The sequence below is a fragment of the Piliocolobus tephrosceles genome, chromosome 2, assembly GCF_002776525.5.
Source record: "Piliocolobus tephrosceles isolate RC106 chromosome 2, ASM277652v3, whole genome shotgun sequence".
In the NCBI taxonomy this organism is placed as follows: domain Eukaryota; kingdom Metazoa; phylum Chordata; class Mammalia; order Primates; family Cercopithecidae; genus Piliocolobus; species Piliocolobus tephrosceles.
The window spans coordinates 192903050-192929122 of record NC_045435.1 but is presented as its reverse complement, the minus strand read 5'-3'; the positions used below and the strand labels follow the sequence as shown (position 1 = coordinate 192929122).

At 55.2% G+C, this 26073-nt stretch overlaps 2 protein-coding genes across 2 annotated transcripts in view; both read right to left on the bottom strand.

Moving 5' to 3' along the window:
• TNK2 (tyrosine kinase non receptor 2) overlaps positions 1-6159 on the bottom strand; it is a 29608-nt gene extending 23449 nt beyond the window's left edge. The window contains exon 1 of the mRNA XM_031935096.1: positions 5911-6159. Coding sequence (XP_031790956.1) covers positions 5911-6081 — 171 coding nt within the window. The 5' untranslated portion in view covers positions 6082-6159. The remainder of the gene's footprint in view (positions 1-5910) is intronic.
• LOC113219943 (glutenin, high molecular weight subunit DX5-like) lies at positions 1-25586 on the bottom strand. Its single transcript, XM_026448435.1, has 5 exons — positions 25540-25586; positions 22064-22167; positions 19068-19955; positions 7820-7959; positions 1-127 (listed from the first exon to the last, which is right to left on the bottom strand). Exons 1-3 carry the CDS (start codon positions 25584-25586, stop codon positions 19279-19281), a joined length of 828 nt encoding a protein of 275 aa, XP_026304220.1. The 3' UTR covers positions 1-127; positions 7820-7959; positions 19068-19278.
• Positions 25587-26073: the final 487 nt, after the last annotated feature.

Below are 26073 nucleotides of genomic sequence, written 5' to 3'. Positions count from 1 at the left end.
CTGCACATGGTAAAATATTCAGAAGGCGCACAGAGCCACGAATCTCATTCCCCCAGAACTGCACAGCCACCGGCTCCCCAGGAGCTGCCAGTGATGTCTTCTGCCGACCCTTCAGACTCTGTCGTCCCTACACAGATATCCACGCATTAACCATACCATTCTGTTCCCTGATTTCACTTAATATTCGTCTTTCTGCTGACTTTTTAACAATGCTGAATAGTTCAAATCTGAAATGCACGCACACGCACACAGAGTGCTGGCCAAAGCACACTGCAGGCCGCAATCAGCCGATGGGCAGGTGAGTGACCTCTGACCTACACTCTCCTGGGCCCAGATAAAGAAGCTGATGGAAACTTCAAAGCTAAGCAAGCGATCCACCGCACAGCAAACCCATCCCTGTCTCAGGAAGGTCTGTCACCGCACAGCAAACCCATCCCCATCTGAGGAAGGTCGTTCAGAGCTGAAGGCGTGGCCAGGCTAGCCCCGACCCATGCTCAATCCCCAAAGAGGCAAACAGGCAAGAGAAAAAAGGCCAGCTGCCTGGCTGGGGAACAAGCCATCCCCCTCCCCAACTCAGCGGTGGCCTCCTCCCCAGCTCCCATCACAGTGAGCAGCACTCGGAGAAGCACACACAGCCCAGGCCCAGCGTGAGCCTCCTGCCCCCACAGTTCCCAGTGGCCCTGCCAACACAGTGCCAGTTCCGACTTTCTCAGGCAGCTCAGGGAAGTACAAAGAGTAACAAAGGGGAATGAGAAACGCTCAGTTCAAATCCTGGCTCTTCCTTCACGGGGACTGGGCCAGGCAGCTGGGCCAGCCGCGTGGTTTCCGAACTTAAAGCCATAACCCTTTATTGGAATGGTTCTCACGAGGGCTGCGCAGCCCCCATGGGACATTTTTTATTGTCACGACATCTGGGGGGGCCTTAGTGACATTTAGTCAGTGGTTGGCGGACAAGAACATGAGCTAGCCTGCAATGCATAGGACATTCTCGCACTGTCCCAAATCCCACACAACTCAATTCATGAAGGTGTTTATGATCACGCAAACCTAGAATCTGATCCCACTTCATATATAAACAAGAAAGTACTTTTATAGTTTTTTTTTTTTTTGGTTTTTTTTTTTGAGACAGAACCTCACGCTGTCACTCAGGCTGGAGTACAATGATGCCATCTTGGCTCACTGCAAACTCTGCCTCCGGGGTTCAGGCAATTCTCTCGCCTCAGCCTCCCGAGAAGCTGGGATTACAGGCACCTGCCACCACGCCCGGCTAATTTGTGTATTTTAGTAGAGACAGGGTTCCTTCATGTTGGCCAGGCTGGTCTCGAACTCCTGACCTCAGGTGATCCACCTGCCTTGGCCTCCCAAAGTGGTGGGATTACCGGTGTGAGTCACCGCTCCTGGCCTTACGGTTTTAATATAAAATAAATTTTCCTGGAATGAAACTACTGCGTAAACTTAAGGGAAAATGGACTTTGCTTTATTCAGAACATAGCAGAAGTCCACTGTTTGCAAAAATGCCAGTGAAGGCAATTCTCTCTCATTATTTCAAAACTCGTCTCCCGGTCAGCACTTGCAGATGCTGCCTTCAGTGTTTCCGCCTGAGGTCTCAGGATCTGACCCCTCATTACATTGTCTAGATTACTAATGTATTAAGATACATAAAATGTTGTAATCAGTTTCTTCTTATGCCTCTTTACACTACAGTTCCCACTGCATTGTTTCACTGTACACAGGTTAACAGGTTAATATAACAGGTTACATATTTCTATTAATTTTATTGAAGACGAGTAACAATAAAAATAACATCTAGGCTGAGCGCAGTGGCTCACACTTGTAATCCTAGCACTTAGAGAGGCTGAGGTGGGTGGATCACTGAGTTCGAAACCAGCCTGACCAACATGGAGAAACCCGGTCTCTACTAAAAATACAAAACTAGCCAGGTGTGGTGGCGCGTGCCTGTAATCCCAGCTACTCGGGAGGTCAAGGCAGGAGAATCACTTGAACCTGGGAGGCAGGGGCTGTGGTGAGCCAAGATTGTGCCATTGCACTCCAGCCTGGACAACAAGAACAAAACTCCATCTCAAACTATACTAAACTAAACTAAAATAATATCTAACACTTCAACTGCACTTACTATATACGAGGAACAGTTCTAAGTATTAAGCTGTATTAATTAATTTATCCTCAACAAAATCATCTGTTTACAAAAAAAGGGACATGGGGTTTAAGAGGACCAAGCGCCGTTGCTTTCCAGAAGCAAGTCCAGAGGTGCACTGGGAGTCACTGGCGTAGGCAGCATCTCCCCTCCGCCCGGCCACCGCTGCCCTGTCCCTGGAGCAAAGTGACCCCATCCCCTCCAGGGCTCAGCCTCAGAATGGGGGATCCCAGTCTCCCGCAGGGCAAGCAGTCTCCAGGCCCCCTCTTCTTCCTCCCACCACCAACTCCCAAGGATCCAGGCCCCCTCCTCCAGGCTCCTGAAAACAGCTCAAAGCCATGCCCTGGGTGGTCAGGGCTGGAGGAGACCCAGAGGCCCCTCCCCTGAAGCTCTTCAGAAAGCCCAACCTGGCCTGTTCCCTGTCCCTGAAACACCAGCTAACACACCTCTGCTCAGCTGTGCACTCCCCTCCGTGCTCCCTGACCAGGAACAGCGCTGCTCCGCACAGGGGATGCATGTGGGAGGACGGGAAGGAACTCCGGGATCCCAGTGAGGGAAGCGGTCAGGGTCTCAGTCCAGGGTGACTCTGCAGGGGTCCGCCTCCCCTCTAAGTCCCCCTCCAGCCCAAGGTTCTTTGCGCAGCACAGGGCATGGCTGCAGCTCATCCAGAGTTCAAACACTCTCCAATTCTGCACGGGCCTGGCCCCCAGCACCTCGCAGAGTCTGCACACCTGTGTCCGTCACTACTCCGTGGCTGGCGTGCAAACACACAGGCCAACAAGAACGAACGCAGCAGCCACTTGGCCCGGACCCCCTGTCGAGCCCTCACTGGCGGGGTCCCTCAGCCGCTCCCAGTCCTGCTGTCTGCCTCAGTCAATTGCTGGTGCTGAGGAGCCCCAACAGTCCCCAGCAGTCCAACCCCTGCGCCCCACTCACTGTGTACAGTCGTCGCCGCAGTCTGGCCAGGAGAGGGAAGGAGAGCTCCAGGCCAGGGAACCGACGTGCTGCCGGCATCTCCACGGAGCAGGACCCCCTGAACAGTCACTGGGGATCCGGCCCAGGAAGCAGGTGGGCAGGAGCCTTGGCTACGGAGCTTCGCACGCCGCCCAGGAGCCCCCCAAACCCCACACCGGGGGGTGGGAAATGCAGAGGAACGGGCGGGGCCCCTGTGCTCTGCTGCAAGCCCGGCTGGGTTTCCACAGCTGGCCAGTCTGGCGGGGAGCGGAGGCGCTTTCCTCACGCTGGCTGCAGCCGGGATCCTCTGTCCTGTTTCTGTCTTCTCTCCAGGGCAGTGGGAACAGCCCAGCCCTGCTCCTCGGCTTCCCCACCCGACTGCCCGCCCGCCCTCCCTCCCTCCCTCCCCGGCTGAGCAGCTCTGACACTGGCTGAAAAAGGACCTTTCTGAATCACTGCCAAGAGGGCAGCAGGAATGGGGGGACTCTTCCTCCCGGCCACCCGCGCGGGCCCCCCTGCCTCCCCATACACAAGGCTCCTGTCTCTGGCTTCTACCCCAGCCCTCACAGTTGCAGACAACTCCTGGGACTTTGGGGTGGGGGGGCTATGTGACTCAAACAGCACGTACAAAGCAGGGTTGTGGACCCCCACGCGGGCTTGTGTGGGGATGTGGGGACTAGCACAGCCTGAGTGGGAGGCTTGGGCCCCAGAGGCTCTGCTGGGCCCTGCAGATGACTCTTCAGAGACCCTCCCCCACTCCCCAGTCCCAGCCTTGGCTGGGCGTCTCCTGGCTCAGACCCTAATGTGGCCCTGTTACCCTGGTGCCCGACGGAAATAGGAGGCCGGCAGCCTGCCAGAGTGGGGCAGCCCAGCCAAGAGCAAGGGTAGGGTGGAGTGAGGATCCCCACCCCCTCCCCCCAGGGTTGCCTTGTCTGCTGCCCAAACACCCAGGGTGCCTCCTATCCAGACCAGGTGGCCAAGTTCCCAAACCCCCTCGAAACAAACAAACAAGCCCTGAGACTCCTGATGGGATGCCCCCACCCCGAAGCTGTGGGATGTCTCCTGTATAACACCCCAGACGCAGACCGCAGCCTCAGAGTAAGGGGCCTAAAGACACTCCATCAAGCCCCCGTGGGCCCCATGTTTCCAGAACTGACAAACGATCTCTCTGGCCCTCCTCGAAGGGTGCCAGCTGCTCTTACACCCCCCTCGCCACGGCCCCCAGACACACCTGACAGCTGCAGGCAGCCGTCTCCAGCTCCCCGGGCACCCCCCTCCCTGCTGAGCCATGCCTAGAGAGCCCTGTTTCCTGCACATTGCTCTCTTGTCCCTGTCCAGCTGGCCACCAGCTCAAGGAGCCCCAGTTGGCTGGAGGGGTGGGCAGCTGGGGAACAGGGCTTTGGGGAATCAGCATCCCAGGCTCCCTTCCCAGGACCCCTCCCAGCGCTTGACCTCCCTAATGATGCCAAACGGGACAGCCATTTCCTGGTCTAACTCCAGGAGGTGGGGAGGAGGACACCCCCAGCTTCAGTCCCTCTTCCTCATCCCCCTGCCATCCACCCCACAAAGCTTGTGGAGATACAGGTGTGCACTGAGTGGGGGCTGAGGTCAGATGGACAAGCTCAGGCCTATGATACACTGGAGCTGACGTTTTCCCAAACCTTGGCTGACTATGCCCTTGCATCAGAGAAGCCTACAGCCTACCCTGGCACCAAACACACCTGGAAAAAGACGCAGGGACCGGGGACTGGGGAAGAATTTAAGCAGGGTTATTCCCTCTACTTCAAAACGAGTCTGCTGGATCAGAACCGCTAGATTAAAAACTCTAGCTGTCCCCAGAAATATGTGTCTCAAAGTCACCAGAACCCCATGCCTGACCCTCCCTTCCTCAGATGCCCAGTAAGAACAAGACCTGTAACTGGACCAGTAATCCAGATGCGGGAAGAAGCAAAGAATGTGGGGTCAGAGCCAGGCCGGCTCCTGGACCGTCCCCCCTCCCCCGTTTTGAGAGTCTTGCTCTGTCCCCCTGGCTGGAGTGCAATGGCGCGATCCTGGGTTCAAGTGATTGACCTGCCTCAGCCTCCCCAGTAGCTGGGATTCAGGCACCTGCCACCACGTCCAGTTAATTTTTTTTTTTTTTTGTATTTTCACCATGTTGGCCAGGCTGGTCTCGCACTCCTGACCTCAGGTGATCTGCCCGCCTCGGCCTCGCAAAGTGCTGAGATGCCAGGCGTGAGCCACCGCGCCCGGCCTGGCCCTTTCTCCTCGCCCAGGAAAATGCCCGACCTTAAGCCCCAACGCTCCTGCCGAGCCCCCTTTCTCCTGTCAGCTACTGCCCTCTGCCGGCCGGGAAAGGAAGTGCTTTCTCTCCAAGGGGGAGGGACGCTGCCTCCTCCATCAATACAGTGACCGTATTTCCAAAAGCAAACAAGGACATCTGGCTTGATATTCATATTCAAAAGGCTGGCAAATGGGAATGTCCAGGACATACAGACTCAGTTCTCCTAAAAGACTGAACCCCAATCCTAGCAGTGCTTCCTGGACTCCCTTGGGGCATAGAAGGAAGCCCGACGGGCAGCTTTTTGGGGTCCCAGGGGACCCGTGCACACGGAGACAGATGCCAGCATCACTAAGTCACCACCGCCACACCCACACAAACGCTCCGCCCTCTGTCCCCTGGCCCAGGAGCCGACACCCTCACTCCTGAGAGGCTGCTGCAGAGGGCAGGGCTGGGCCTGGCTCACAGCAGACCAAGGGCTCTGCGCCCAGGCATCTGGCTGCCCTCTGGCCTTCCCCATTACCTGCGGTCCCTCCTCGCCCCCAGCCAGGCGCTGGTAAGCAGATCTCTCCCCCATGGAGCCCAAACTCCCGGTGGCTGCGGTCAGGGAGAGCAGCAGTGCCCGCAGCCCCCGCCCCGCAGCGGCACCGGCAGCGTCACTGCCCTGCGTCCTGGGGGGCCGGGCTTCCAGCATCCTCCAGAAGGAGCGCAGGGCCGCTACTGCGGCTCAGCCCGGGGAGGCCCCAGCTTGTGACCCCCGCCCCCCACAGCCCCCTCCGCCACCGGGTGGTCGCCCCTCCTGCTGCGGGCCTGCGGCCATGCCCTCCTGCAGCCGGTCCCAGCTCCGTCCCCTCTCCGCGGCGCTGACCCCACCCTCTCCGTGAGCCAGCTGTGCCAGCCCCGGGCTGACCCCACCGAGAGCTGGGGCTCTGCCTTCGCGGGCCGGGGAACCGGGCTCCACTCAGCCCTCGGCCCGCCTCCCGGGCCCCAGAGCCGCCAACTGCGGCCTCGGGGATTCACGAGTCCCCAGTATTCACAAGGGGCCATCTCAGAAGCCCACAGCAGAGGCCTCCGTCCGACTCCGCCTGCGGCCCCTCCCGCTAGAATCCCGGGGCCTGCAGCCCAGCCCGCCCCCAGCCTGCCCGGCGCCCACCTGCCCCGCGGCTCGGCCCCGCGCTCGCCGGCTCCGCGCCGCCTCCCAGCGCCGCCTCCGCGCAGGCCACGCCCCCGCCCCGCCCCCGCCCCGGCCCCCGCAACGCTGTGCGCTGTGCGCTGGGCCTGGGCCGGCCGGACCGCGCCGCCCGCCGGGACTTCACAGCAGTGACACGAGGGCCCGGACTCCTGCTGCAAAGCCGCCCCAACACGGGCCCACGCGGGGGCGCCGCGCCCAGCACTGGCGCGAGGCCATCGCCGGCACAGGAAGTCCCAGGGCAGCAGCTCTTCCTCTCCCCTGGGGCCCCGAGGCGTCACTTCTCATTCTGGTGGCATCTGAAGCAGCCACTGACTCTTTAGCACTGGGTGGGTATTTAGGGCTGAGCTCAGGGCACCTCCCTGGGTTGGGGCAGAGGAGAGACAGATGCTGCGACCTCTCCTCCCCACGCAGCGCCAAGGCTGGGCCAGACCCTGGGAGGGCACTAGGTGAGGCTTCCCCAGGGCCCTGTCTCCTCACACAGTCCCTTCCCCACCCCGAGCACACCAGGGTAGGTGGATGACTCTGCCGGCGAGGCCCCCGGACGCCTGGTTCTATGCTGTACAGAAGCTCCTCAGCGTCCTACTGCAGCTAAAGGCACACACTAGTCTTGGGAGTAGCTGCAAGACCCCAAAGCCGGGAGGTTGTAGAAGGCAAGGCAGAAATACCAGGCCCCTCCCTTCTTGCCCTGGCTGGATAAAGGATCTGATCCAAACTACTGCCCTTTCCCGCTTTGCCTCACCTCTCCCTGAAATCTCTTGCGTCCTAGTACCATCCTATGGTAAGACATCCACAGGATCCAAACTACCTCTAGGATGTCGAGAATCCAACCCCCCCGCCCCCCACCGTGTACACCCCCTCTGCTCTTCACTTGTCCCTTTGTATCTCCACTCTGCAGAGCTAAAGGAAACAAGAGGCTGGAAACCAGCCAGCTCCACTGTCCATTCCCCTCTCCAAGCTCTCCAACTGCATGCGAAGTGACAAATCCACACCAAGGCACAGACATGACAGGCAATTTCCGGCCAAGAGGATTTTTCCAAAACAATCTACCGTATTCTCAGGAATATACGCCAACCCTACCTCCCAGCTGGCCCTCTCCCACCTCCACCTCCCTCTTCTCCAGGCCCTGAAGGGAAAAAGAACATACTGAAGAGGAGAGGGGGGCTTACAGCTCCTCCCCCGGCCAGAGGATTATCTTGCTTCCACATGTCAGCCCCACCAAGTTTAGTCAGCCTTAACTCACCCCTCTGTGCGCAGAGCCCAAGCTTCTGGCCCAAGGTCAGGCTGGGTGCCCTCGGAACCTCATCCCAGAGGGAGCTGCACCAGGCAACCCTGCATCTTCAGGTCAGCTGGGCCTGACATCACACTGGTCTGGGGAGGAGGCTGGCCAGGGCCCAAGGAAGGAAAGGGAGTGATTCAGACACACACCGTGACTGTCCATACTCTCTCCACCTCCAGAACACGGAGGCCCACTCCCTCCCAGGGAAGCCTGGCAGCTGAGGTCCTGAGGGCAGGCAAGGCTGTGTCTGCTGGTAGTGCTAGGCCCATGGTCCGGCCCTGAAGCCTCTTCTCCCCCACGTGTTTTCTGTTTGTTTGTTTGTTTGAGATGGGGTCCCACTCTGCCCCCAGACTGGAGTACAGTGGTGTGATCTTGGTTCACTGCAACCTCTGCCTCCCAGGCTCAAGCAATCCTCCTGCCCTCCATCTCCTGAGTAGCTGGGATTACAGGCGTGCACTATGACACCCAGCTAATTTCTGTATTTTTTGTAGAGATGAGGTTTCATCATGTGCCCAGGTTGGTCTCAAACTCCTGGGCTCAAGCCATTCTGCCAGCCTGGGTCTCTCGAAGTCTCCTGGGCTCAAGCCATTCTGCCAGCCTGGGTCTCTCGAAGTGCTGCGATTACAGGCATGAGCCACTGCACCTTCCGGCCCCACCGCCTGCTTCTTAACTGTTGGTGTTTCCTAAGACTTTTGAACTCATGTTTCCTTATATTCTCCACTGATGCTCTGCTTCCTGGGGTCACCTCCGCCTCCAGGGGCTCCTGTTACCACCACGTGCTGTCTCCATTCCTGAATTCCTGTGGCTCCAGACCCACATTTCCAGACACTTACAGGGCAGCTCTGCCAGGAGGCTGCACAGGTACCACACACTGCATATCCAAACTGGGCTCTGCATCACCCCTTCAACTCTGCTGCTACGCTCCTGTATCCTGCTGAAACTATCGCAAGCCAACACCAGCCACCCAAGGTAGAAACCACACCCCACCACGGACCCCCAACCAAGACTCCTCCTTCTTCCTCTACCTTCTCCACCAGGCACACCAGTCAGGTTGCCTCAGAATTCCTCCCAACAGTAACAATGAGATCAGGAGTCAGGCAGATGGCGGCTGAAACCCTGACTCCATCATGTTCTAGTTGGGCAACTTTTGAGCAAATAACCTCTAAGCCTCAGTTTCCAGTTTCCACATCTGTGAAGTGGGGATAAATGGAATCTCCTTCATAGAACTGTCATGAAGAGTCAAGGAGATAATGAGTAGCACCCCCAGCACAGCACCTGGCTGCCTACTGCTACTGTGGTCTGAGCACAGACCTGCCACCCTTCCCTGGCTGGCACGCAGGCCCTTCGCTGAGTCCTCAAGAGCCCAATCCCTGCTGGCACACAGGCCCTCTGGGCTCCACTCCTCGCCGATTTCCCCACCTCTCTCTTAGCATCCCCTTCAAATGTCTCTCTGTCCCAGCCAAGCCAAGTGTTTGCCCTTCCCTAGACATACTCTGGGGTTCTTCCTGTTTTTTGTTTTTAAGAGACTGGGTCTTGCTCTGTTGCCCAGGCTGGAGTGCAGTGATGTGACCACGGCTCATTTGAACTTTGAACTCCTTGGCTCAAGTGACCCTCCCACCTCAGCCTCCTGAGTAGCTGGGATGACAGGCACCAGGAACGATGTCCGGATGCCCTTTGATTTCAATGTCTCCGGCTGGGCCCGGTGGCTCACGCCTGTAATCCCAGCACTTTGGGAGGCCAAGGCCGGCGGATGACCTGAGGTCAGGAGTTCGAGACCAGCCTGACCAACATGGTGAAACCCTATCTCTACCAAAAAATATAAAAATTAGCTGAGCATGGTGGTGTGCACCTGTAATCCCAGCTACTCGGGAGGCTGAGGCAGGAGAATCGCTTGAACCCAGGAGGTGGAGGCTGCAGTGAGCCAAGATCGTGCCACTGCATTCCAGCCTGGGCAACAGAGAGATTCCGTCTCAATAAATAAATAAATAATAAAAACAATTTTAATGTCTGAGCTATTTTTTGTCCGTGACACTTCTATTCTTTGTCTACATGATAAACTCCCACAAACTCCTCAAGACCCAAGTCAATGCCATCTCCTCTGTAAATTCCCATTTCCTAGCCCCAAATGGTTATCTCTGCTGTTTTGTTGGAGGGATGCTTGAAACATGAGTAGTAAAACTACACAATAATATATGTGAAAAATAGCCACAAGGATTTTTTTTTTTTTTTGAGAAAGATTTTTGTTCTGTTGCCCAGGCTTAGTGCAGGGGCACGATCTCAGCTCACTGCAACCTCCACCTCCTGGGTTCAAGCGATTCTCCTACCTCAGCCTCCTGAGTAGCTGGGATTACAGGCGCACACTACCACGCCCAGCTAATTTTTGTGTTTGTAGTAGAGACAGGGTTTCATCATGTTGGCTAGGATGGTCTCGAGCTCCTGACCTCATGATCCACCCACCTCGGCCTCCCAGAGTGCTGAGATTATACCCGTGAGCTACCGCGCCTGGCCAAGAATTTTAAAAAGTTTAAATTATCCATGATGTTCCTATCCTGAAAGGGTCACTATTCCTATAACTGTTTGTATCAGCACATAATCGTGCTGCAGGAGCCCTTGGTATACCTCTGCTGTGGCCTGTACATCGTAAGGGAACCATCTTTCCACATCTGTCGCCCTGAAGGGAGAACCTGGCAGGAGCCCTGGGTGTGTCTACTGGTGTGAGAACACTGGAGAAAGGGGGCCTGCTTCTTCCCCGTGGGCTGCTGCCAGGCTGCTTTCCAGTGGGTGCCAGGAACCAGCCTGGTTGCCCTCTCCCAGCCCTGGCTTTGCCTCCTCCCATGATTTCTAATCCAGAGAAGCCAGCACCTTCCTGGGAAGCGGGGCTGTCAAAGCCATCACAGCCACTCCGACCCCCGACGCAGCCAGGGACTTGGTCTCCCAAAGCCATCTCAGAACCAGAGACAACACAGGCAGTCCCTCAGGCAGAGGGAGAGCCTGACCCCGGTCTTCAGGAAGGTGCCTTCTCGCTGCACTGCGGAGCGGGTGCTGGGCGCAGGCTGCCGCAGAGGGTGATGGGAAGGGGGGCTGCCGCAGAGGGTGATGGGAAGGGGCCTGGGTCTGTCAGGATCCCAGCTCACCGAGAGAGAGGAGGGGACAGGCAAGTGACAGGGTGGGAGGGCAGAGCACCGAAGCAGAGGCAGGCACACGAGACAGGGCGCTGCTATGCCTCGTCCCCCCAACTCCAGTGCAAAAGGGAGTGTCACTTGAGAGAGGAGGGGAGAGGATCTGACTCAACAATGTGACCCAGTCCACACTGAACCTGAGGCTGCCGGACTTGCTGGGACTGACATGTGGCGACAAGACCACCCATCTGTCCCAAGTCTTGAAAGTGAAACTGTTTCATGCCCTGCCGGCTGCGGACCGGAGTGTCAACGCCGACACACAGAGAGACAGTACACTGAGGGCCCTACCGTGCGCCTGGACCGTCACTCCCAACACAGACGGCAGCAGCAGTGTGCGGCAGAGGACACATTGCTGCAGCTGTCCGGGTCTCATTCCCACGCCCGCCACGCGTGCCCAGGTGCCAAGGCTGGGACACTGAGTGCTGCGGAGAGCTGCCTGCCGTTGTTTCTCCTGCGCATGCACTGTCATGGCACCTGGGACACTGAGGGAAGGCCGCAGTCTCGCTCCCAGCAGTAGCCACTCCCAGAGAGCTCTCTTCCAGCGCTGGGCAGAGGCTGCCCGGCTCGTCATCCCGCCTGCTGCCAGCTCAGGCCTCACCCCACCCCCAAGCCCTAAGCAAGAGCCCAGAGCTGAAGGGGCCTATTGTTGGCCCTGGAGGTGAAGTGTGGAAAGAAGGAGTGGAGAGTAGATGCCAGAGCTGGGAACTGAACATTCAGGCTACAAGATGCACTGCTCACCCCCTCAGGACCACGTCTACACCAAGACCCAGGAGCCGCAACATGTCATCTAGGGCAGGCCGGAGGGCCCACGAGAGCCTGGGAGCAAGAGAAATGTCTGGGGCTTCACATCCTGCACCTTAAATCCCACTGGATCTGCTCACCATCTGACCCTTGAAGAGCCTGGGACCCTCAAAGGGGAAGGGGCTTGCCTGGCCCAAGGCACTAGGAAGCTGCCGTCGGGAACGGAGGCTCAGGATCTGGGGGAGGCAAATGTGAGGGGGATGGTGACTCTCTTCTGGCCGTGGGGTGCAGGGAGAGCCCTGCCAAGGTCAGGGGACCGGAGAAGAGGCCCTGCCTCACCGGCAGACGCAGCACACCGGGGACAGAGAGAAACAAGAGTCCGACGTTGTTACATCCAGCTGGGGCTCCAGGAGGTGCAGCCGCTGAGGAGAGGGACCAGGAAAAACCTCTCTCCCCTCTCGCCTTCCTTAGACGCCCGCCATGCACACACCACATGCCCGCCTGATGCCAGTTTCTGGGGGAATATGAGGGGGCAGAAGTCAGAGCCTGGGTCCTCAGGAAGACACTCTGCACCAGCTCCACTACGACAGCATCTTCGCTGGCTGACCAAAAACCCGCCTCACGACCCCAGATTATCCCCATTTTACAGAGGCGGAGACAAGCTCTGGAGAGGCGGCCAGGAGCACCCAGAGAAGGAAAGGTCAAGCTAGAATTCAGCCCGTTCAGGGCTGCACCGCTTAGTCCAAGGATGCGGCCCACGGGGGTCACGGCGGAAGTCTTATAACCCACATCAGACTCGCTGAGTAGATACCACGTCATTCGCTAACGCTGAGTGAAGGCACGGATTCTGTGAGGAAGGCTAAAGAAGGGACAGGGGTTCCAGGAACAAAACCGTAGATTCTACACAGTGTCAGTCCTCCCTGAAACCTCACCAGACCTACAATTAAAAAAGAATGTTTTGAAAGTCACAGGCCCCTAGGGAGTGGGGAGACTGGTAGAGGAAAAAACCACCACAAAACCTCAGAAGCTGCAAAGCAGACGGGCTAGTGGCAGTCGAGAGCTGACCAAGAAAGTCACAAATCCCAGTGTGAGAGACGCTTAACCAATCCCACTGAATCCTCAAAAGCCCAGGAACAGGCAGCCCCAGAAACCTCTGGAAGAAAAGGTGAGTGTCAGAAGGGCAATGCTAAAATACAGAGGATTACTGAAAAGCTATTTAAGAGTTAGTAAGGAGTTAGTAAGGACCCGGCACGATGGCTCACGCCTGTAATCCCAGCACTGTGGGAGGCCGAGGCGGGCGAATCACTTGAGGTCAGGAGTTCATGACCAGCCTGGCCAACATGGTGAAACCCCGTCTCTACTAAAAATACAAAAGTTAGCTGGGCGTGGTGGCAGCCCAGCTGTAATCCCAGCTACTCGGGAGGCTGAGGCAGAATTGCTTGAACCCGGGAGGCAGAAGTTGCAGCAAGCAGAGATTGCGCCACTGCACTCCAGCCTGGGCGACAGCCAGATTCTATCTCAAAAAAAAAAAAGCACCTCTCGGCAAAGTAGGAATTAAAGGGAGCTTTTGCAACCTGGTAAAGATCAGATATGAAAAATCTATAGCTAATACCACTTTTTTTGTTTTGTTTTGTTTCGTTTTGTGAGACAGTTTCGCTCTGTCACCCAGAGTGGAGTGTGATGGTGCGATCTAGGCTCACTGCAACCTCCACCTCCTGGGTTCAAGTGATTCTTGTGTCTTGGCCTCCCAAGTAGCTGGGATTACAAGCACACACCACCACACCCAGCTAATTTTTGCATTTTGCGTAGAGACAGGGTTTCACCGTGTTGCCCAGGCTCGTCTTGAACTCGTGACCTCAGGTGATCTGCCCACCTCGGCTTCCCAAAGTGCTGGGATTATAGGCGTGAGCCATCACGCCTGGCCAGCTAACACCACTTTTTATTTTTTTTTTGAGACAGAGTCAGAATGCAGTGGCGCAATCTCGGCTCACTGCAACCTCTGCCTCCCAGGTTCAAGCAATTCTCCTGCCTCAGCCTCCCGAGTAGCTGGGACTACAGGCACCCACCACCACGCCCGGCTAATTTTTTGTATTTTTAGTGGAGACGGGGTTTCACCGTGTTAGCCAGGATGGTCTCGATCTCTTGACCTCGTGGATCTGCACACCTCAGCCCCCGAAAGTATTGGGATTACAGGCGTGAGCCACCGGTGTAACCTGGCCAGCTAGCACTACTCTTAATGGCGAGAGACTAAATGCATTCCCTGGAAGATCAGAAACAAGGTATCTATTCTATTCAACATTATATTAGATGAGGCTGGGCTTGGTGGCCCACCCCCATAATCCCAGCACTTTGGGAGGCAGAGGCGGGCAGGTCACCTGAGGTCAGGAGTTCGAGACCAGCCTGGCCAACATGATGAAACCCCCGTCTCTACCAAAGATACAAAAATTAGCCGGGTGTGATGGCGGGCACCTGTAATACCAGCTACTCAGGACTCTGAGGCAGGAGAATCGCTTGAACCCAGGAGGCGGAGGTCGCAATGAGCTAAGATCGTGCCACTGCACTCCAGCCTGGGCCCCAAGCACAAAACTCCATCTCAAAACAACAACAACAACATTATACCAGAGGATCCAGCCAGTGCAATCAGGCAAGAAAAAGAAATAACAGGCATAAAGATCAGAAACTGTTTATTAGCAGATGACATGCTGCTCTATGTAGAAACTCCAATAGAAGTTACAAAAAAGCTTACTAGAACCAATAAGTCAATTTAGCAAGACAGCAGGATTCAAGCTCAAAATACAAAAAGCAATGGTACCGGCAACAAACAACTGGAAAGTGAAGTTTAAACAATGGTACCATCTCATAACAGAATTACTGACAAGAGCCAAAAGGTGAAAGCCGCTTGGGCCAGGAGTTGGAGACCAGCCTGGGCAACATGGCAAAATCCCATCTCTACAGAAAATTCCCAAAAAAAAAAAAAAAAAAAATTAGCCAGCCATGGTGGTACACACTGTAGTCCCAGCTACTCAGGAGGCTGAGGTGGGAGGATCACCTGAGCCCAGGAAGTTGAGGCTGCAGTTAGCCATGATTACACTACTGCTCTCGGGCCTGGGAGACAGAGCGAGACCCTGTCTTAGAAAAAAAAAAGGTGAAAGCACCCAAGTGAACAAACAGAGAAACAAAAAGGGGTATATTCATACAACAGAATATGATTTACTCTTTAAAAAGAAGAAAATTCTGACATACGCTGCCATGTAAATGAACCCTGAATAGGCTACACCGAAGTGAAATAAGCCAGTCACAAAAGAACAAACACTGTAAAATTCTCCTTCTGTGAGGCACCTAGAGGAGCCAAATTCTTAGAGTCAGGAGGCAGCACATTGGTTCTCAGGGGGCTGTGAGAGGAGGGAACAGGAAGTTACCATTTAATAGGTACAGTTTCAGTTTCACAAGATGAAAAAAGTCCTGGAGATGGAGGCTGGGGATGGCTGTGCAACAGTATGATGTATTTACCACCATTACAGATGGTTAAAATGGTAGTATATCATGTATATTTTACCAAAACTAAAAGTTTTTAAAAATAAAAAAAATACTACCAAGAAAAACCAGTATCATTGGCAATAGCATAAAAATAGGTACTATTTAAGGATATGTTCAATAACAGATGGAAAAGACTGATATACCAAAACCTACAAAGCACTGCTGAGAGATAGTAAAGAAAACCTAGATAAATACAGAGATATACACTGTTCACCGGTCAGAAGGCTCCGTACTGCTAACCTATCAGTTCTTCCCAAATTGATCATAATCCAAATCAAAATTCCAGCAGGCTTTTTTGTAGAAATTGACAAACTAATTCTAAAATGTATATGGAAGTACAAAGAACCCAGAATAGCTAAAGCAATTCTGAAAAGACAAAACCAAGTTTGAGATCTTAGCCTGATTTCAAGACTTACTATGGTTTATAAACCCACAGTAATCAAGATAGTGTGATACTGGGATAAAGACAGACAATTGATCAATGGAACAAAACAGAATCCAGAATTAGACACACATAAACAATTGATTTTTTTCTTTTTCTTTTTGAGACGGGGTCTCGCACTGTTGCCCAGGCTGGAGTGCAGTGGAGCAATCTCAGCTCACTGTAACTTCCGCCTCCCGGGTTTAAGCAATTCTCCTGCCTCAGCCTCCCAAAGAGCTGGGATTACAGGTGCCCGCCACCACGCCCGGCTAATTTTTTGTATTTTTAGTAGAGAAGGGGTTCCACTATGTTCACCAGATTGGCCTTGAACTCCTGACCTCGTGATCCGCCCGCCTCGGCCTCCCAAAGCACTGGGATTACAGGCGTGAGCCACCGCGCCCGGCCAACAATTGATTTCTGACAAAGATTCAAAGGCAATTCAGTGGAGAGAGACATCTTCCTAACAAATGGCGCTACTAGATCAATTAGATCTCTACATGCAAAAAACTGGACGTCAATTCACACCTTATACCACATACAAAAATTAGCCCCAAATGAATCCTAGATCTCACTGTAACACCCAAAACTATAAAATGTCTACAAGAAAACACAGGGGAGAACTGCTGTGACTCTGGGTCAGACGAAGATTTCTTGGACATGACACCAAAAATGCAATCCACAAAGTAACAAATTAGTAAATGAATCAAAATTTAAAACTTCTCTTTCAAAACACACCATTTTGCATCACTGATCATGATATTTTTTTAGAAGACATTGTTAAGAGAATCAAAATACAAGCCACAAGCTGGAAGAAAAGATTTGCAAATCACATACCTGATAAAAGGCTTATATCCAGAATATATCAAGAACTCTTCAGAATTCAACATGAAAAAAACCCACACAATTGAAAACCGGCAAACAATCTGAACAGACACATCACCAAAGACATATATATGGCAAATGAGCACATCAGAAGATGCTCAACAACATGAGTCATTGAGGAAACACAAATGAAAATCATAATGAGATACCACCACAGACATTAGAATGTCTGAAATTAGACACTGACCATATGACGGCGTGGACATATCAAAGACGTGAACAAACCAGAACTTTCAGACACAGTGGGTGAGTATATAAAATGTACAACCACTTTGGAAAACAGTCTGGCAGTTTCTTAAAGGTTAAATGTATACCTACCACATGACCCAGCCATTCCAGTCCCAGGGATTTACCTAAGATAAATAAAAGCATCCATCCATACAAAGACTAACAAAACAGTTCAGAGCAGCTTTCTCTGAAAACCCATCAACAGGTCAATGGATAAACAGACTCTGGCACAGGTGTGCAATGAACTGTTGATATGTGCAACCATGTGAACCAACTCCAAAATACTTCTGTTGAATGAAAGATGAGATTCCATTTACAGTAAATGCTGCAAACTCAGATACAGTGACAGAAAGTAGACCAGCCCGTAACCTGGGGTAGGAGATGGCAGCGGAGGCGGGGATGGAGGGATTCCACGAGCAAACTTTTGGGGACGGTGGGGGGTGGTTTCACAGGTGTATACATAGGCTACAACTTATTGAATTGTATGTTTTAAATATGCTCAGTTTACCATATGTCATTATATCTCAACAAAGCTGTTACTTAAAACGAACAAAAAGAAACACTGCATCTTCTAGACGAAGCACAAGGTGGGGGCTGATCTCCAGCTCAAGGGCCAGAGGGAAGAGTGACCCTTCCTCCCCAACGTCCGCTGGGCTCCTGGGAGGTGGGCACCAGGCTCCAAAGGGCCTGAGGTTTCTTCACTCAGGCCACTGCAGGGGAAGCCCTGGCCCACCGCACACACCAGGAAACTGAAACCTAAAGACACTATGTTGCCCAAGGAAGTTCCACAGCTTGTAAGCGATATAACCAGATCAAAAGCAATCTGTGTGATGCCAGCCTTTCTCCCATTCATCTACCACAAGTTCAAAAACGTCGACCTGAAATAAGTAGGTGAAGATGTGTGCTGTGTGTACGTGTTTAAAACAGACAGTTCTCTCCACTGAAGCCAGACACTGAGAGCCACTCTGGCCATTCCAGAAGCGTCAGGCACCGTGAGCACAGCAGCTGAACTTCCGGTGCACGAGTGTTGGGGCGGCAGCCGACAGGCATGGGATGAAGCTGACAGGCGAGTTTGAGTTTGTATGAGGAGTAGGCTAACCGGCTCCTCCAGCAGCTACCTCCAGCACCACTCCCTCTGCCCCCATAGGAGAGCAGCCAGTCTGGTTCAGGACAGGGGCCTGGGACCATCTGACTCAGAGCCACACCTCGGGCTGGGGCAGAGAGGGGTCCTAGCTAAGGCCTTGGGCAGGCAGCAACCCTGCACCCATCCCCGCCCAGGGGCAGGGGAAGCAAGAACCTGACAGTGCCAGGTAAGAGGTGAACAGCTGTAGGAGAGTAAGGGCCACAAGCAGCCCTCCAAGCCCCCCTGGGAGCACGAGGCAGAATGGGTAGGTCTGGCACTCAGGCTATGAGGCCTTGGCCCCTACAAGCCCTACCTCTAGACTGGGCTGGGAGCTCCTGCCCTGACAGGTGCAGAGCCCACGAAACCACAGCGGCCCATCTGCAAAAGCTCCCCACGGTGGGGTCACAGAGGCAGCCCAGAGTCCTCTGGTGCAGATGCACCCTCCTCTCCCGCCCCTCTCACGCTGGGGTAGTGAAGTCACACCCAGAGACTCACCAGTTGCTCTCCCACCTTCTGCCCCACTAATCATCCTTGGCTCTGGGCCCTCAGGGTGAATCAGCTGTGACAGGTCGGCGTGGCAGGAGCGGGTCAGGCTCGTGCCGTGTCCAAGCCACTAGCTGTCACACTCACATCTCAGCTCACATGACCAACAGGGTTACAAGATAAGGTTCTGTTAATCCCACGCTGCCCTCTTCCCTTCTGCGGAACGTGTTTTGAGGACTTCAGGCAACCTGTGCTGACTGTACCATGCAGAGCAAATACCATGGAGGCACCCTACTGCCATCGAGGGGCAGGTGGAGGGGTGACCATCCTGCAGCTCTTCCCTGGGGCCACCCCCTCTTCCCTCTGCAGACCTGGCAGCCACCCAGACGTCCCGCGAGCTGCCTAGACTCTAAGAAGATGCCCCATCACTCCAACTACCATACACAGTACTGGGGGGGAGAGGTCCTGCCTTGCAGCTGGAAAGTGCACTGCTTCCTCCCTCCAGGGATGAAAGGCCGAGAGAACGAGGGCGGTGTGGAGACTACCCTCTTGCCAGTGACCTGCAGCTTCTCGCTTCCAAGCACACGAACTCCAGCTAAGAGAACTGGGCTTCCTTACCTGCCGCCTTCCGCTGCCTCCCCGCAGACACAGCTTCAGCGATGCCCAGGCTGAGCGAGCAGAAGAGGTTCCCGCGGGCCGGGCCTACCTCAGGCAGTGGCTCGCAGAGCTCCCCGGTTCCCCGCACTCTTCTGTGCCCGACTCCCCACGCCCCTACATCCTGCGTTCCCTTCAGCTCCGGAGGCACCGTGGGGCCCGGGCGGCCTGCCAGTCACCACCTCCTCCTCCGCCGGCGCCTCCGGGTCCGGGGCCCCTCGCCGGGCCCCTCTCCCTCCTGGGGCTCCTTTCCGTTCAGGTAGGTTTCCTGGACAGCCCGCACCACCTGTCCTTCCTGCACTCCGGGCAGCCAATTCGCCTCTTGCACCCCCAGGCGCCCCTCCCCCGCAGGCCCCCGGGGCCCCACCGGCCGGGCCCTCCCCACCAGCTCCGGGCGGCTTCGGCGCTCCGGGGCCGCTCCCAGGACCACCGCCTCCCGCCCCACGCTCTCCCACTGCCGCTCCCCCAGTTCGCCGGAACTTTCCGGCCCCTCCCCGCGCTCGCGGGGGCCTTCCCCGGCCTCGGGCGCCGGCTCGGGCTGCTGCAGCAGCCTCCGCGGGCTCCCCTCTCCGCGCTCCTGCACCCCGGCCCGGGCCTCGCCGCGCTCCTGCACTGCGGGGCTGCCTCCGCCCTTCTCCTGGTGCTGCCCGCGGGGCCCCCGGCCCTCCTGCGGGCCCCAGCTGAGAACCCCGACGCGCTGCGGCTGCTGCTCCGGCAGCGCGGGGCTCAGCCCGCCGCGCTCCTCCTGCTCGCCCCGCCGGGGGCCCTCGACCGGCTCGGCCCAGCGCACTCGCTTGCCCCCCAGAGGCCGCGCGCTCCCTCCCCTCCAGATGGTGCTGCCCTCGGCGCCCGCTCACACCGCCCTCCCGCCCCGGGCCGCCCCCGAGTCCCGCGCCCGCCTCCCCGCCCTCGCCTCCGGGCGTCAACGTCCGCCCGCCGGGCGCCCGCCCCGCGCCGGCCCCCGCAGGTGAGCGCCCGCCCGCCCGCCGTCCCTCCTGCCGAGCGCCCCGAGCCCGCCTGCGCCTGCGCCGCCCCGGGGTGGGGTTGGGGGGGGTCGGCCCGCCCCTTAAAGGGCCCGGCCTCGTCGCTCCTCCCCCGGCTCCTCCCCCAGCCTGCGGGCCCCACCCCGCTTTCCCCGCCCCTCCCCGGCCCGGCCTGCGCCTCCCGGCGGTGCCGAGGGAACTCGGGTGAGTAAGTCCCGCCCAGTCGAGGGGCGCAGTGGAGGAGCGCGGGAACGAGTCTCTCATTGCGAGTAGCTAGCGTCGCACTGTGCGAGTGCGAAAGTCACTTCCACCCGGCGCAGTTGTTGCAGCTCTGAAGTGAGGAGGTTGGACTGGAGGGTTTCTGGGATCACCAGTGAGGCTGGGATTCTAGCCCAGAAACCGGACCATCACCTCTCTTTCCCCGGGGCCAACGGAGGACTCCTGAAGGAGGGAGGGTTTGTCTCAGGCCTGACAACTCCTGATGAGGACTTGGGCAGAAAGAGCCCCAGGCAAGGGGACCTTCACCATTCCTGCGCTTGAGCGGTCTCCTCCCTGCCGCACCCCAGAAGGGGAAAACCCAGAGCTCTGATTCCCAGCGCGGAGCAGCCTGCAGGCCCCGGTCCCAGCCCAAACGGAGGCAGCCCTGGGCAGCGGGCGCTTGGAACCCAAGGGCTCAGGGCCACTCAGCCCTTGTGACTGTCCCTCATCTGGAAGATGCGTGTAATAACAAGACAATTCGCTGTAGATGGCAGGATCAGACATTGGGAGCTGTGTAGGGCTGGCGCTTTCTGCACTCAGACTGTCCAGCAATGGGCCCCAGGGCCATGGCCAGAGGGCAGTAGGGCAATGAGAAAGAGGTGGCTTCCGGAAACCTACACGAGACGCAATCTGGGTGGATTTGGGTGGCGGTGCCTTGCCCGCGCGGTGGGCAGGGCAACTTTCTACTGAATTATCTGACACTGTAAGGAATGGCAGCCCTGCCCCGGAGAGCTGTGAGGCTGGGCCAGGACCACCCGCCTGTTGCCTGGCTTCGGGAAAGAAAGTGGGGAAGACAACAGATTTGGGAGAAGGAACCTGAGGAGGTTTTTTCCCAGTCTGCCTCACACTGCCTCAGTTATGGCCATTGCTAAGGCTCACGGAGCCCAACTGTGCAAGGCCTGCACTCTGCACTTCTTCTCATCCAACCCCACAACAACCCAAGGAGAAACATAATGTCCCCATTTTACATGTGGTAGAACTGAGGTTCTACATGGCCAAGTGACTTGTTCAGCACCATACACCATACAGGATTCAAATCCAGTTTTCCGACTCTAAAGTCTAAGTCCCAGGCCAAGTGTGGTGGCTCACGCCTGTAATCCCAGCACTTTGGAGGCTGAGGAGGGCAAATTATTTAAGCTCATGAGTTCAAGACCAGCCTGGGCAACATGGCAAAACCCTGTCTCTACAAAAAAATACAAAAATTAGCAGAGCATGGTGGCACACACCTGTAATCCCAGCTACTCGTGAGGCTGAGGCGGGAGGATCGCTTGAACCTGGGAGGTGGAGGTTGCAGTGAATAGAGATCACACCACTGCACTCCTACCTGGGCAATAGAGCCAGACCTTGTCTCAAAAAAAAAAAAAAATCTGAGGCACAAAAAAGCAACGCCAAATCCAGGAGCCCTGCTTCAGGAAGCATCAGGACTAACTAGATTTTATTGGTCAATAGATGCAAACAACTGATTTAGAGCAAACTTCCCCTCCAGTAAATCAAGCTCCAAATCAAACAAAGCTAGGGGTCAAAGCGCCTCCACCGTGGTTGCTCCTGCTCCTAGGGCAGCCCAGCCCCGCATTTCCCCAGCCCCTCCTCTCTCCAGTTTCCCTCAAGAAGCCAGAGTCACACCCCATATGGCCTCTAGTGTAGGGTTATCTGGAGCTTTAGGTTCAGAGGAAAGAGTGAGGTCTCCTGACCCCTTCCTCCCTCCACCCTGTTCCTCACCAACTCCTGGACGGTCCCCGCCATGGGGTTGAGCACTGGGGCTATGCTGCGATGTGTCCGTGACGCTGACCGTGGTGGCCAGAGAGACACCGAGGGAGACTGCTCTGCCACTAGGGAGCTGACATGAGGAATGAGCCCCAGACTAAAAACATAAGTCTCAGGAGATTTGGGAGGTGGCCACAGGGATAACCCCAAGCCTCTCATTAACGTGCCTGAGCCAGTCTCCTCCTACATCTGGAACTGTAGGAGAGCTGCCCACAGCAGAATGACTCGGCAAGGAGAAGGGCTTGTCAGGTCTAGCTGGGAGCGGAGGTGGGCCAGGCTGCCAGAGGGAGGCTTTGGGTGGTGCCCTTAAGAATCTCCACCATGGGCAGTTTTGCACTGTGGGGTAAGCAAGAGGGCAAGGAAGGCCATTGCTGGGGAGCGGGCAGCCTGGCTCACACCTGCCTGCAGCTGCTAAGCCAAGAGTGGGTGGGTGCTGCTGAGGGATTGGGCTTCTAGTTTGTTTGTTTTTATTTCTTTTTTGAGATGGAGTTTCATGCTTGTTGCCCAGGCTGGAGTGCAGTGGTGTAATCTCAGCTCACTGCAACCTCCACCTCCTGGGTTCAAGCGATTCTTCTGCCTCAGCCTCCCTAGTAGTTGGGATTACAGGCACCTGCCACCACACCCAGCTAATTTTTTGTATTTTTAGTAGAAATGGGGTTTCGTCATGTTGGCCAGGCTGGTTTTGAACTCCTGGCCTCAAGCAATCCACTCATCTCAGCCTCCCAAAGTGCTAGGATTACAGGCGTGAGCCACTGTGCACAGCTTGTTTTTAAATAAAGCAGTTTTTAAAACTGCTGTTGCAACCTTTTAGTGGGAGGTAAACTGAATATGGTGGATTTTGAATGACTTTTTTTTTTTCATGAAAGAGGATAATAATAGAATAGAAAATATGAGAATGTTTGGCCGAATGTGGTGGCTTACACCTGTAATCCCAGCACTTTGGGAGGCCGAGGCAGGCAGATCACCTGAGGTCAGAAGTTCGAGACCAGCCTGACCAATGTGGTGAAACCCCGTCTCCACTAAAAATACAAAATTAGCTGGGCGTGGTGGTGCATGCCTGTAGTCGCAGCTACTTGGGAGACTGAGACAGGACAATCACTTGAACCTGGAAGGCGGAGGTTGCAGTAAGCCGGCATCATGCCATTGCACTCCAGACTGGGTGACAGAGCAAGACTCTGTCTCTCAAAAAAAGAAAAAAAGAAAAAAAAGAAAAGAAAAAAGAAAATAGCAGAATGTAATTTTTGAACTTTTTGTTGACATACAACATGCCTCCAGAGAAGTGCAGAGAGCGTGCATTCTTGCAGGTAATACACCCAGCACCCAGATCAAGAAACGGAGCATAACCAGCACCTCAGAACCCCACCCTCAAAATGTAATTTTTAAAGAGATTTTAATAAATAACCTTTAGCATGCCCTGTATATACATGGTTTACTTTTAACTTTCTGACCCCCTTGCCCTCCTAGACTAGAAACCTCCCAGCAACAGGGGCTTTCTTCTGGACACAGACAGCTAGAACGAGGCCTGGCACAAAGCAGGTGCCAAAACTACCTGCTGCATGAATGAGAGTGCAGCGTGCACCCCAGGTAGTGAAGGCATTGTTTCTGTGGTGTTCTTGTTTCATCGTTGTAAAGTCCATTTCTTTCTGTAGGTCACAGTCAAAACATTGAGAGCCACAGCTACAACTGGAGCAAGTCAGACACGCTGTGATTCAGGCCAGGGAGATGAGCATGGGTGAAGAACGATATACCAGCTAGCTCAGAGCTTCTGGAACTGTGTGCGGCTGATCACCTGGGCATTTTGGTGAACCGTAAATTCTGATTCAGCAAACTGGGAGGAGGATGCTGAGATCCAGCATTTCCATCAAGCTTCCCATGGACCACACTCTGACTATCAAGGCCTTAGACGCAGACAGTTTCAATACAGCTGCACACAAGAATCACACAGAAAGCTTCAAAAATGCCGATGCCAAGCCAGGTGTGGTGGCCCACACCTGTAATCCCAGCACTTCGGGAGGCTGAGGCAGGCAGATCATGAGGTCAGGAGTTCGAGACCAGCCTGGCCAACACAATGAAACCCTGTCTCTACTAAAAATACAAAAATTAGCTGGGCGTGGTGGCAGGCACCTGTAATCCCGCTACTCGGGAGGCTGAGGCAAGAGAATCACTTGAACCTGGGAGGCAGAGCTTGCAGTGAGCCAAGATCGCACCGTTGCACTCAAGCCTAGGCAACAGAATAAGACTTTGTCTCAAAACAAAACAAAACGAAACAAAATGCTCGTGCCCAGGCACCACCCTAGGACCACTTGGATGGGGGTTGGCATCTTCATTTTATTGTTTTGTTTTTGTTTTTTTTGTAGAGACAGGGTCTCAAGATGTTGCCCGGGCTGGTCTCGAACTCCTGGGCTCAAGCTATTCTCCTGCCTCAGCCTTCTCAAAGTGCTGGGATTACAGGCATGAGCCACCCTGCCCAGCCTTAGCATCTTAGTTCTTTTGTTTGTTTGTTTGTTTTTGAGACAGAGTCTCACTCTGTCACCCAGGCTGGAGTACAGTGGTGTGATCTGGGCTCACTGCAACCTCTGTCTCCCAGGTTCAAGCAGTTCTCCTGTCTCAGCCTCCCGAGTAGCTGAGATTATAGGTGCCCGCCATCACATCACACCTGGTTAATTTTTGTATTTTGAGTAGCGACAGAGTTTCACCATGTTGGCCAGGCTGGTCTCAGACTCCTGACCTCAGATGACCCACCCACCCTGGCCTCCCAAAATGCTGGGAGTATAGGCGTGAGCCACCGCCTGGCCAGCATCTTAGTTTTTAAAAGCTCCCTAAGAGATTCCAACCTGCTACCAGATGTGGGAGGTGCTTGGCTGAAGGCAAACGCTGGTGGGGAGGAGGAGCCAGTCTGTTCCCAAGCACACCCTCACTGCCTAGAAGGAGGCCGGGCTAAGGCCCAGGGAAGGGAGGGCTGGGATCAGGACAGTCGGATTTGACAAAGGACCACCATTTCTGAGTCAGGAGAGGATCACTTGCCTCCTGGTGGAGGTGAAGAGAGGGATTTCTGAAGGATTCTCAGGCGTGGTGCGTATCTGCTAACCCCCAGCCACATCCTCCCAGGACCGAGAACAGACTGTGCCTTCACCCTATTGCCCAAGTCGGGGTTCCCTGGGGCGGCCAAGGGGGCTGTGCTCATGTGCCCCCGAGCAATTCAGTGTTCAAAACCTTACTAGGCCATTGGGAGGAGGCACTGCCAGCTGCTCCCACACACCTGCCCCCTCTGCCCAACCACAGCAAGAGCCAAAGGAGCCAAGAGGTGACAAACGCTGAGGTCATCATGGGCTTTTCCGAAACAGCCTCATGGAGCCCTGGGCTCTGGTGCCCCCTGGTGGACACCTCGAGTTGTGGTTGGTAACGGACCTGCGAGCTCGGTTCCTGGTCACCTGTTGGTGTCAGGCACAGTCATTCCAGATGTGGCCCCATACACCATCGAGGAATTTCTAGCGCGGCACGGTGGCTCACACCTGGAGTCCCAGCACTCGGGAGGCAGAAGCAGCAGGATCGGTTGACGTAGGAGTTCAAGGCTGCAGTGAGCTGTGATCAGCGCTGCAGCCTGGGTGACAGAGGGACACCCTGTCTCTAAAAAAAATTAAAATGTTTTTGAGACAGTGTCTTGTTCTGTCACCCACACTGGAGTGTAGTGGTGTGATCTTGGCTCACTGCAACCTCTGACTCTCAGGTTCAAGCGACTCTCCTGCCTCAGCCTCCCCAGTAGCTGAACTTACAGGTACCCACCATGCCTGGCTAATTGTTGTGTTTTAGTAGAGACTGGGTTTCATCATGTTGGGCAGGCTGGTCTCCAAATCCTAAGCTCAAGTGATCCTCCCGCCTCGGCCTCCCAAAGTGTAATCCCTAAAGGGATTACAGGCATGAGCCACTGCGCCTGGCCAAAAATAAATAATTTTTAAAAAAGAGGC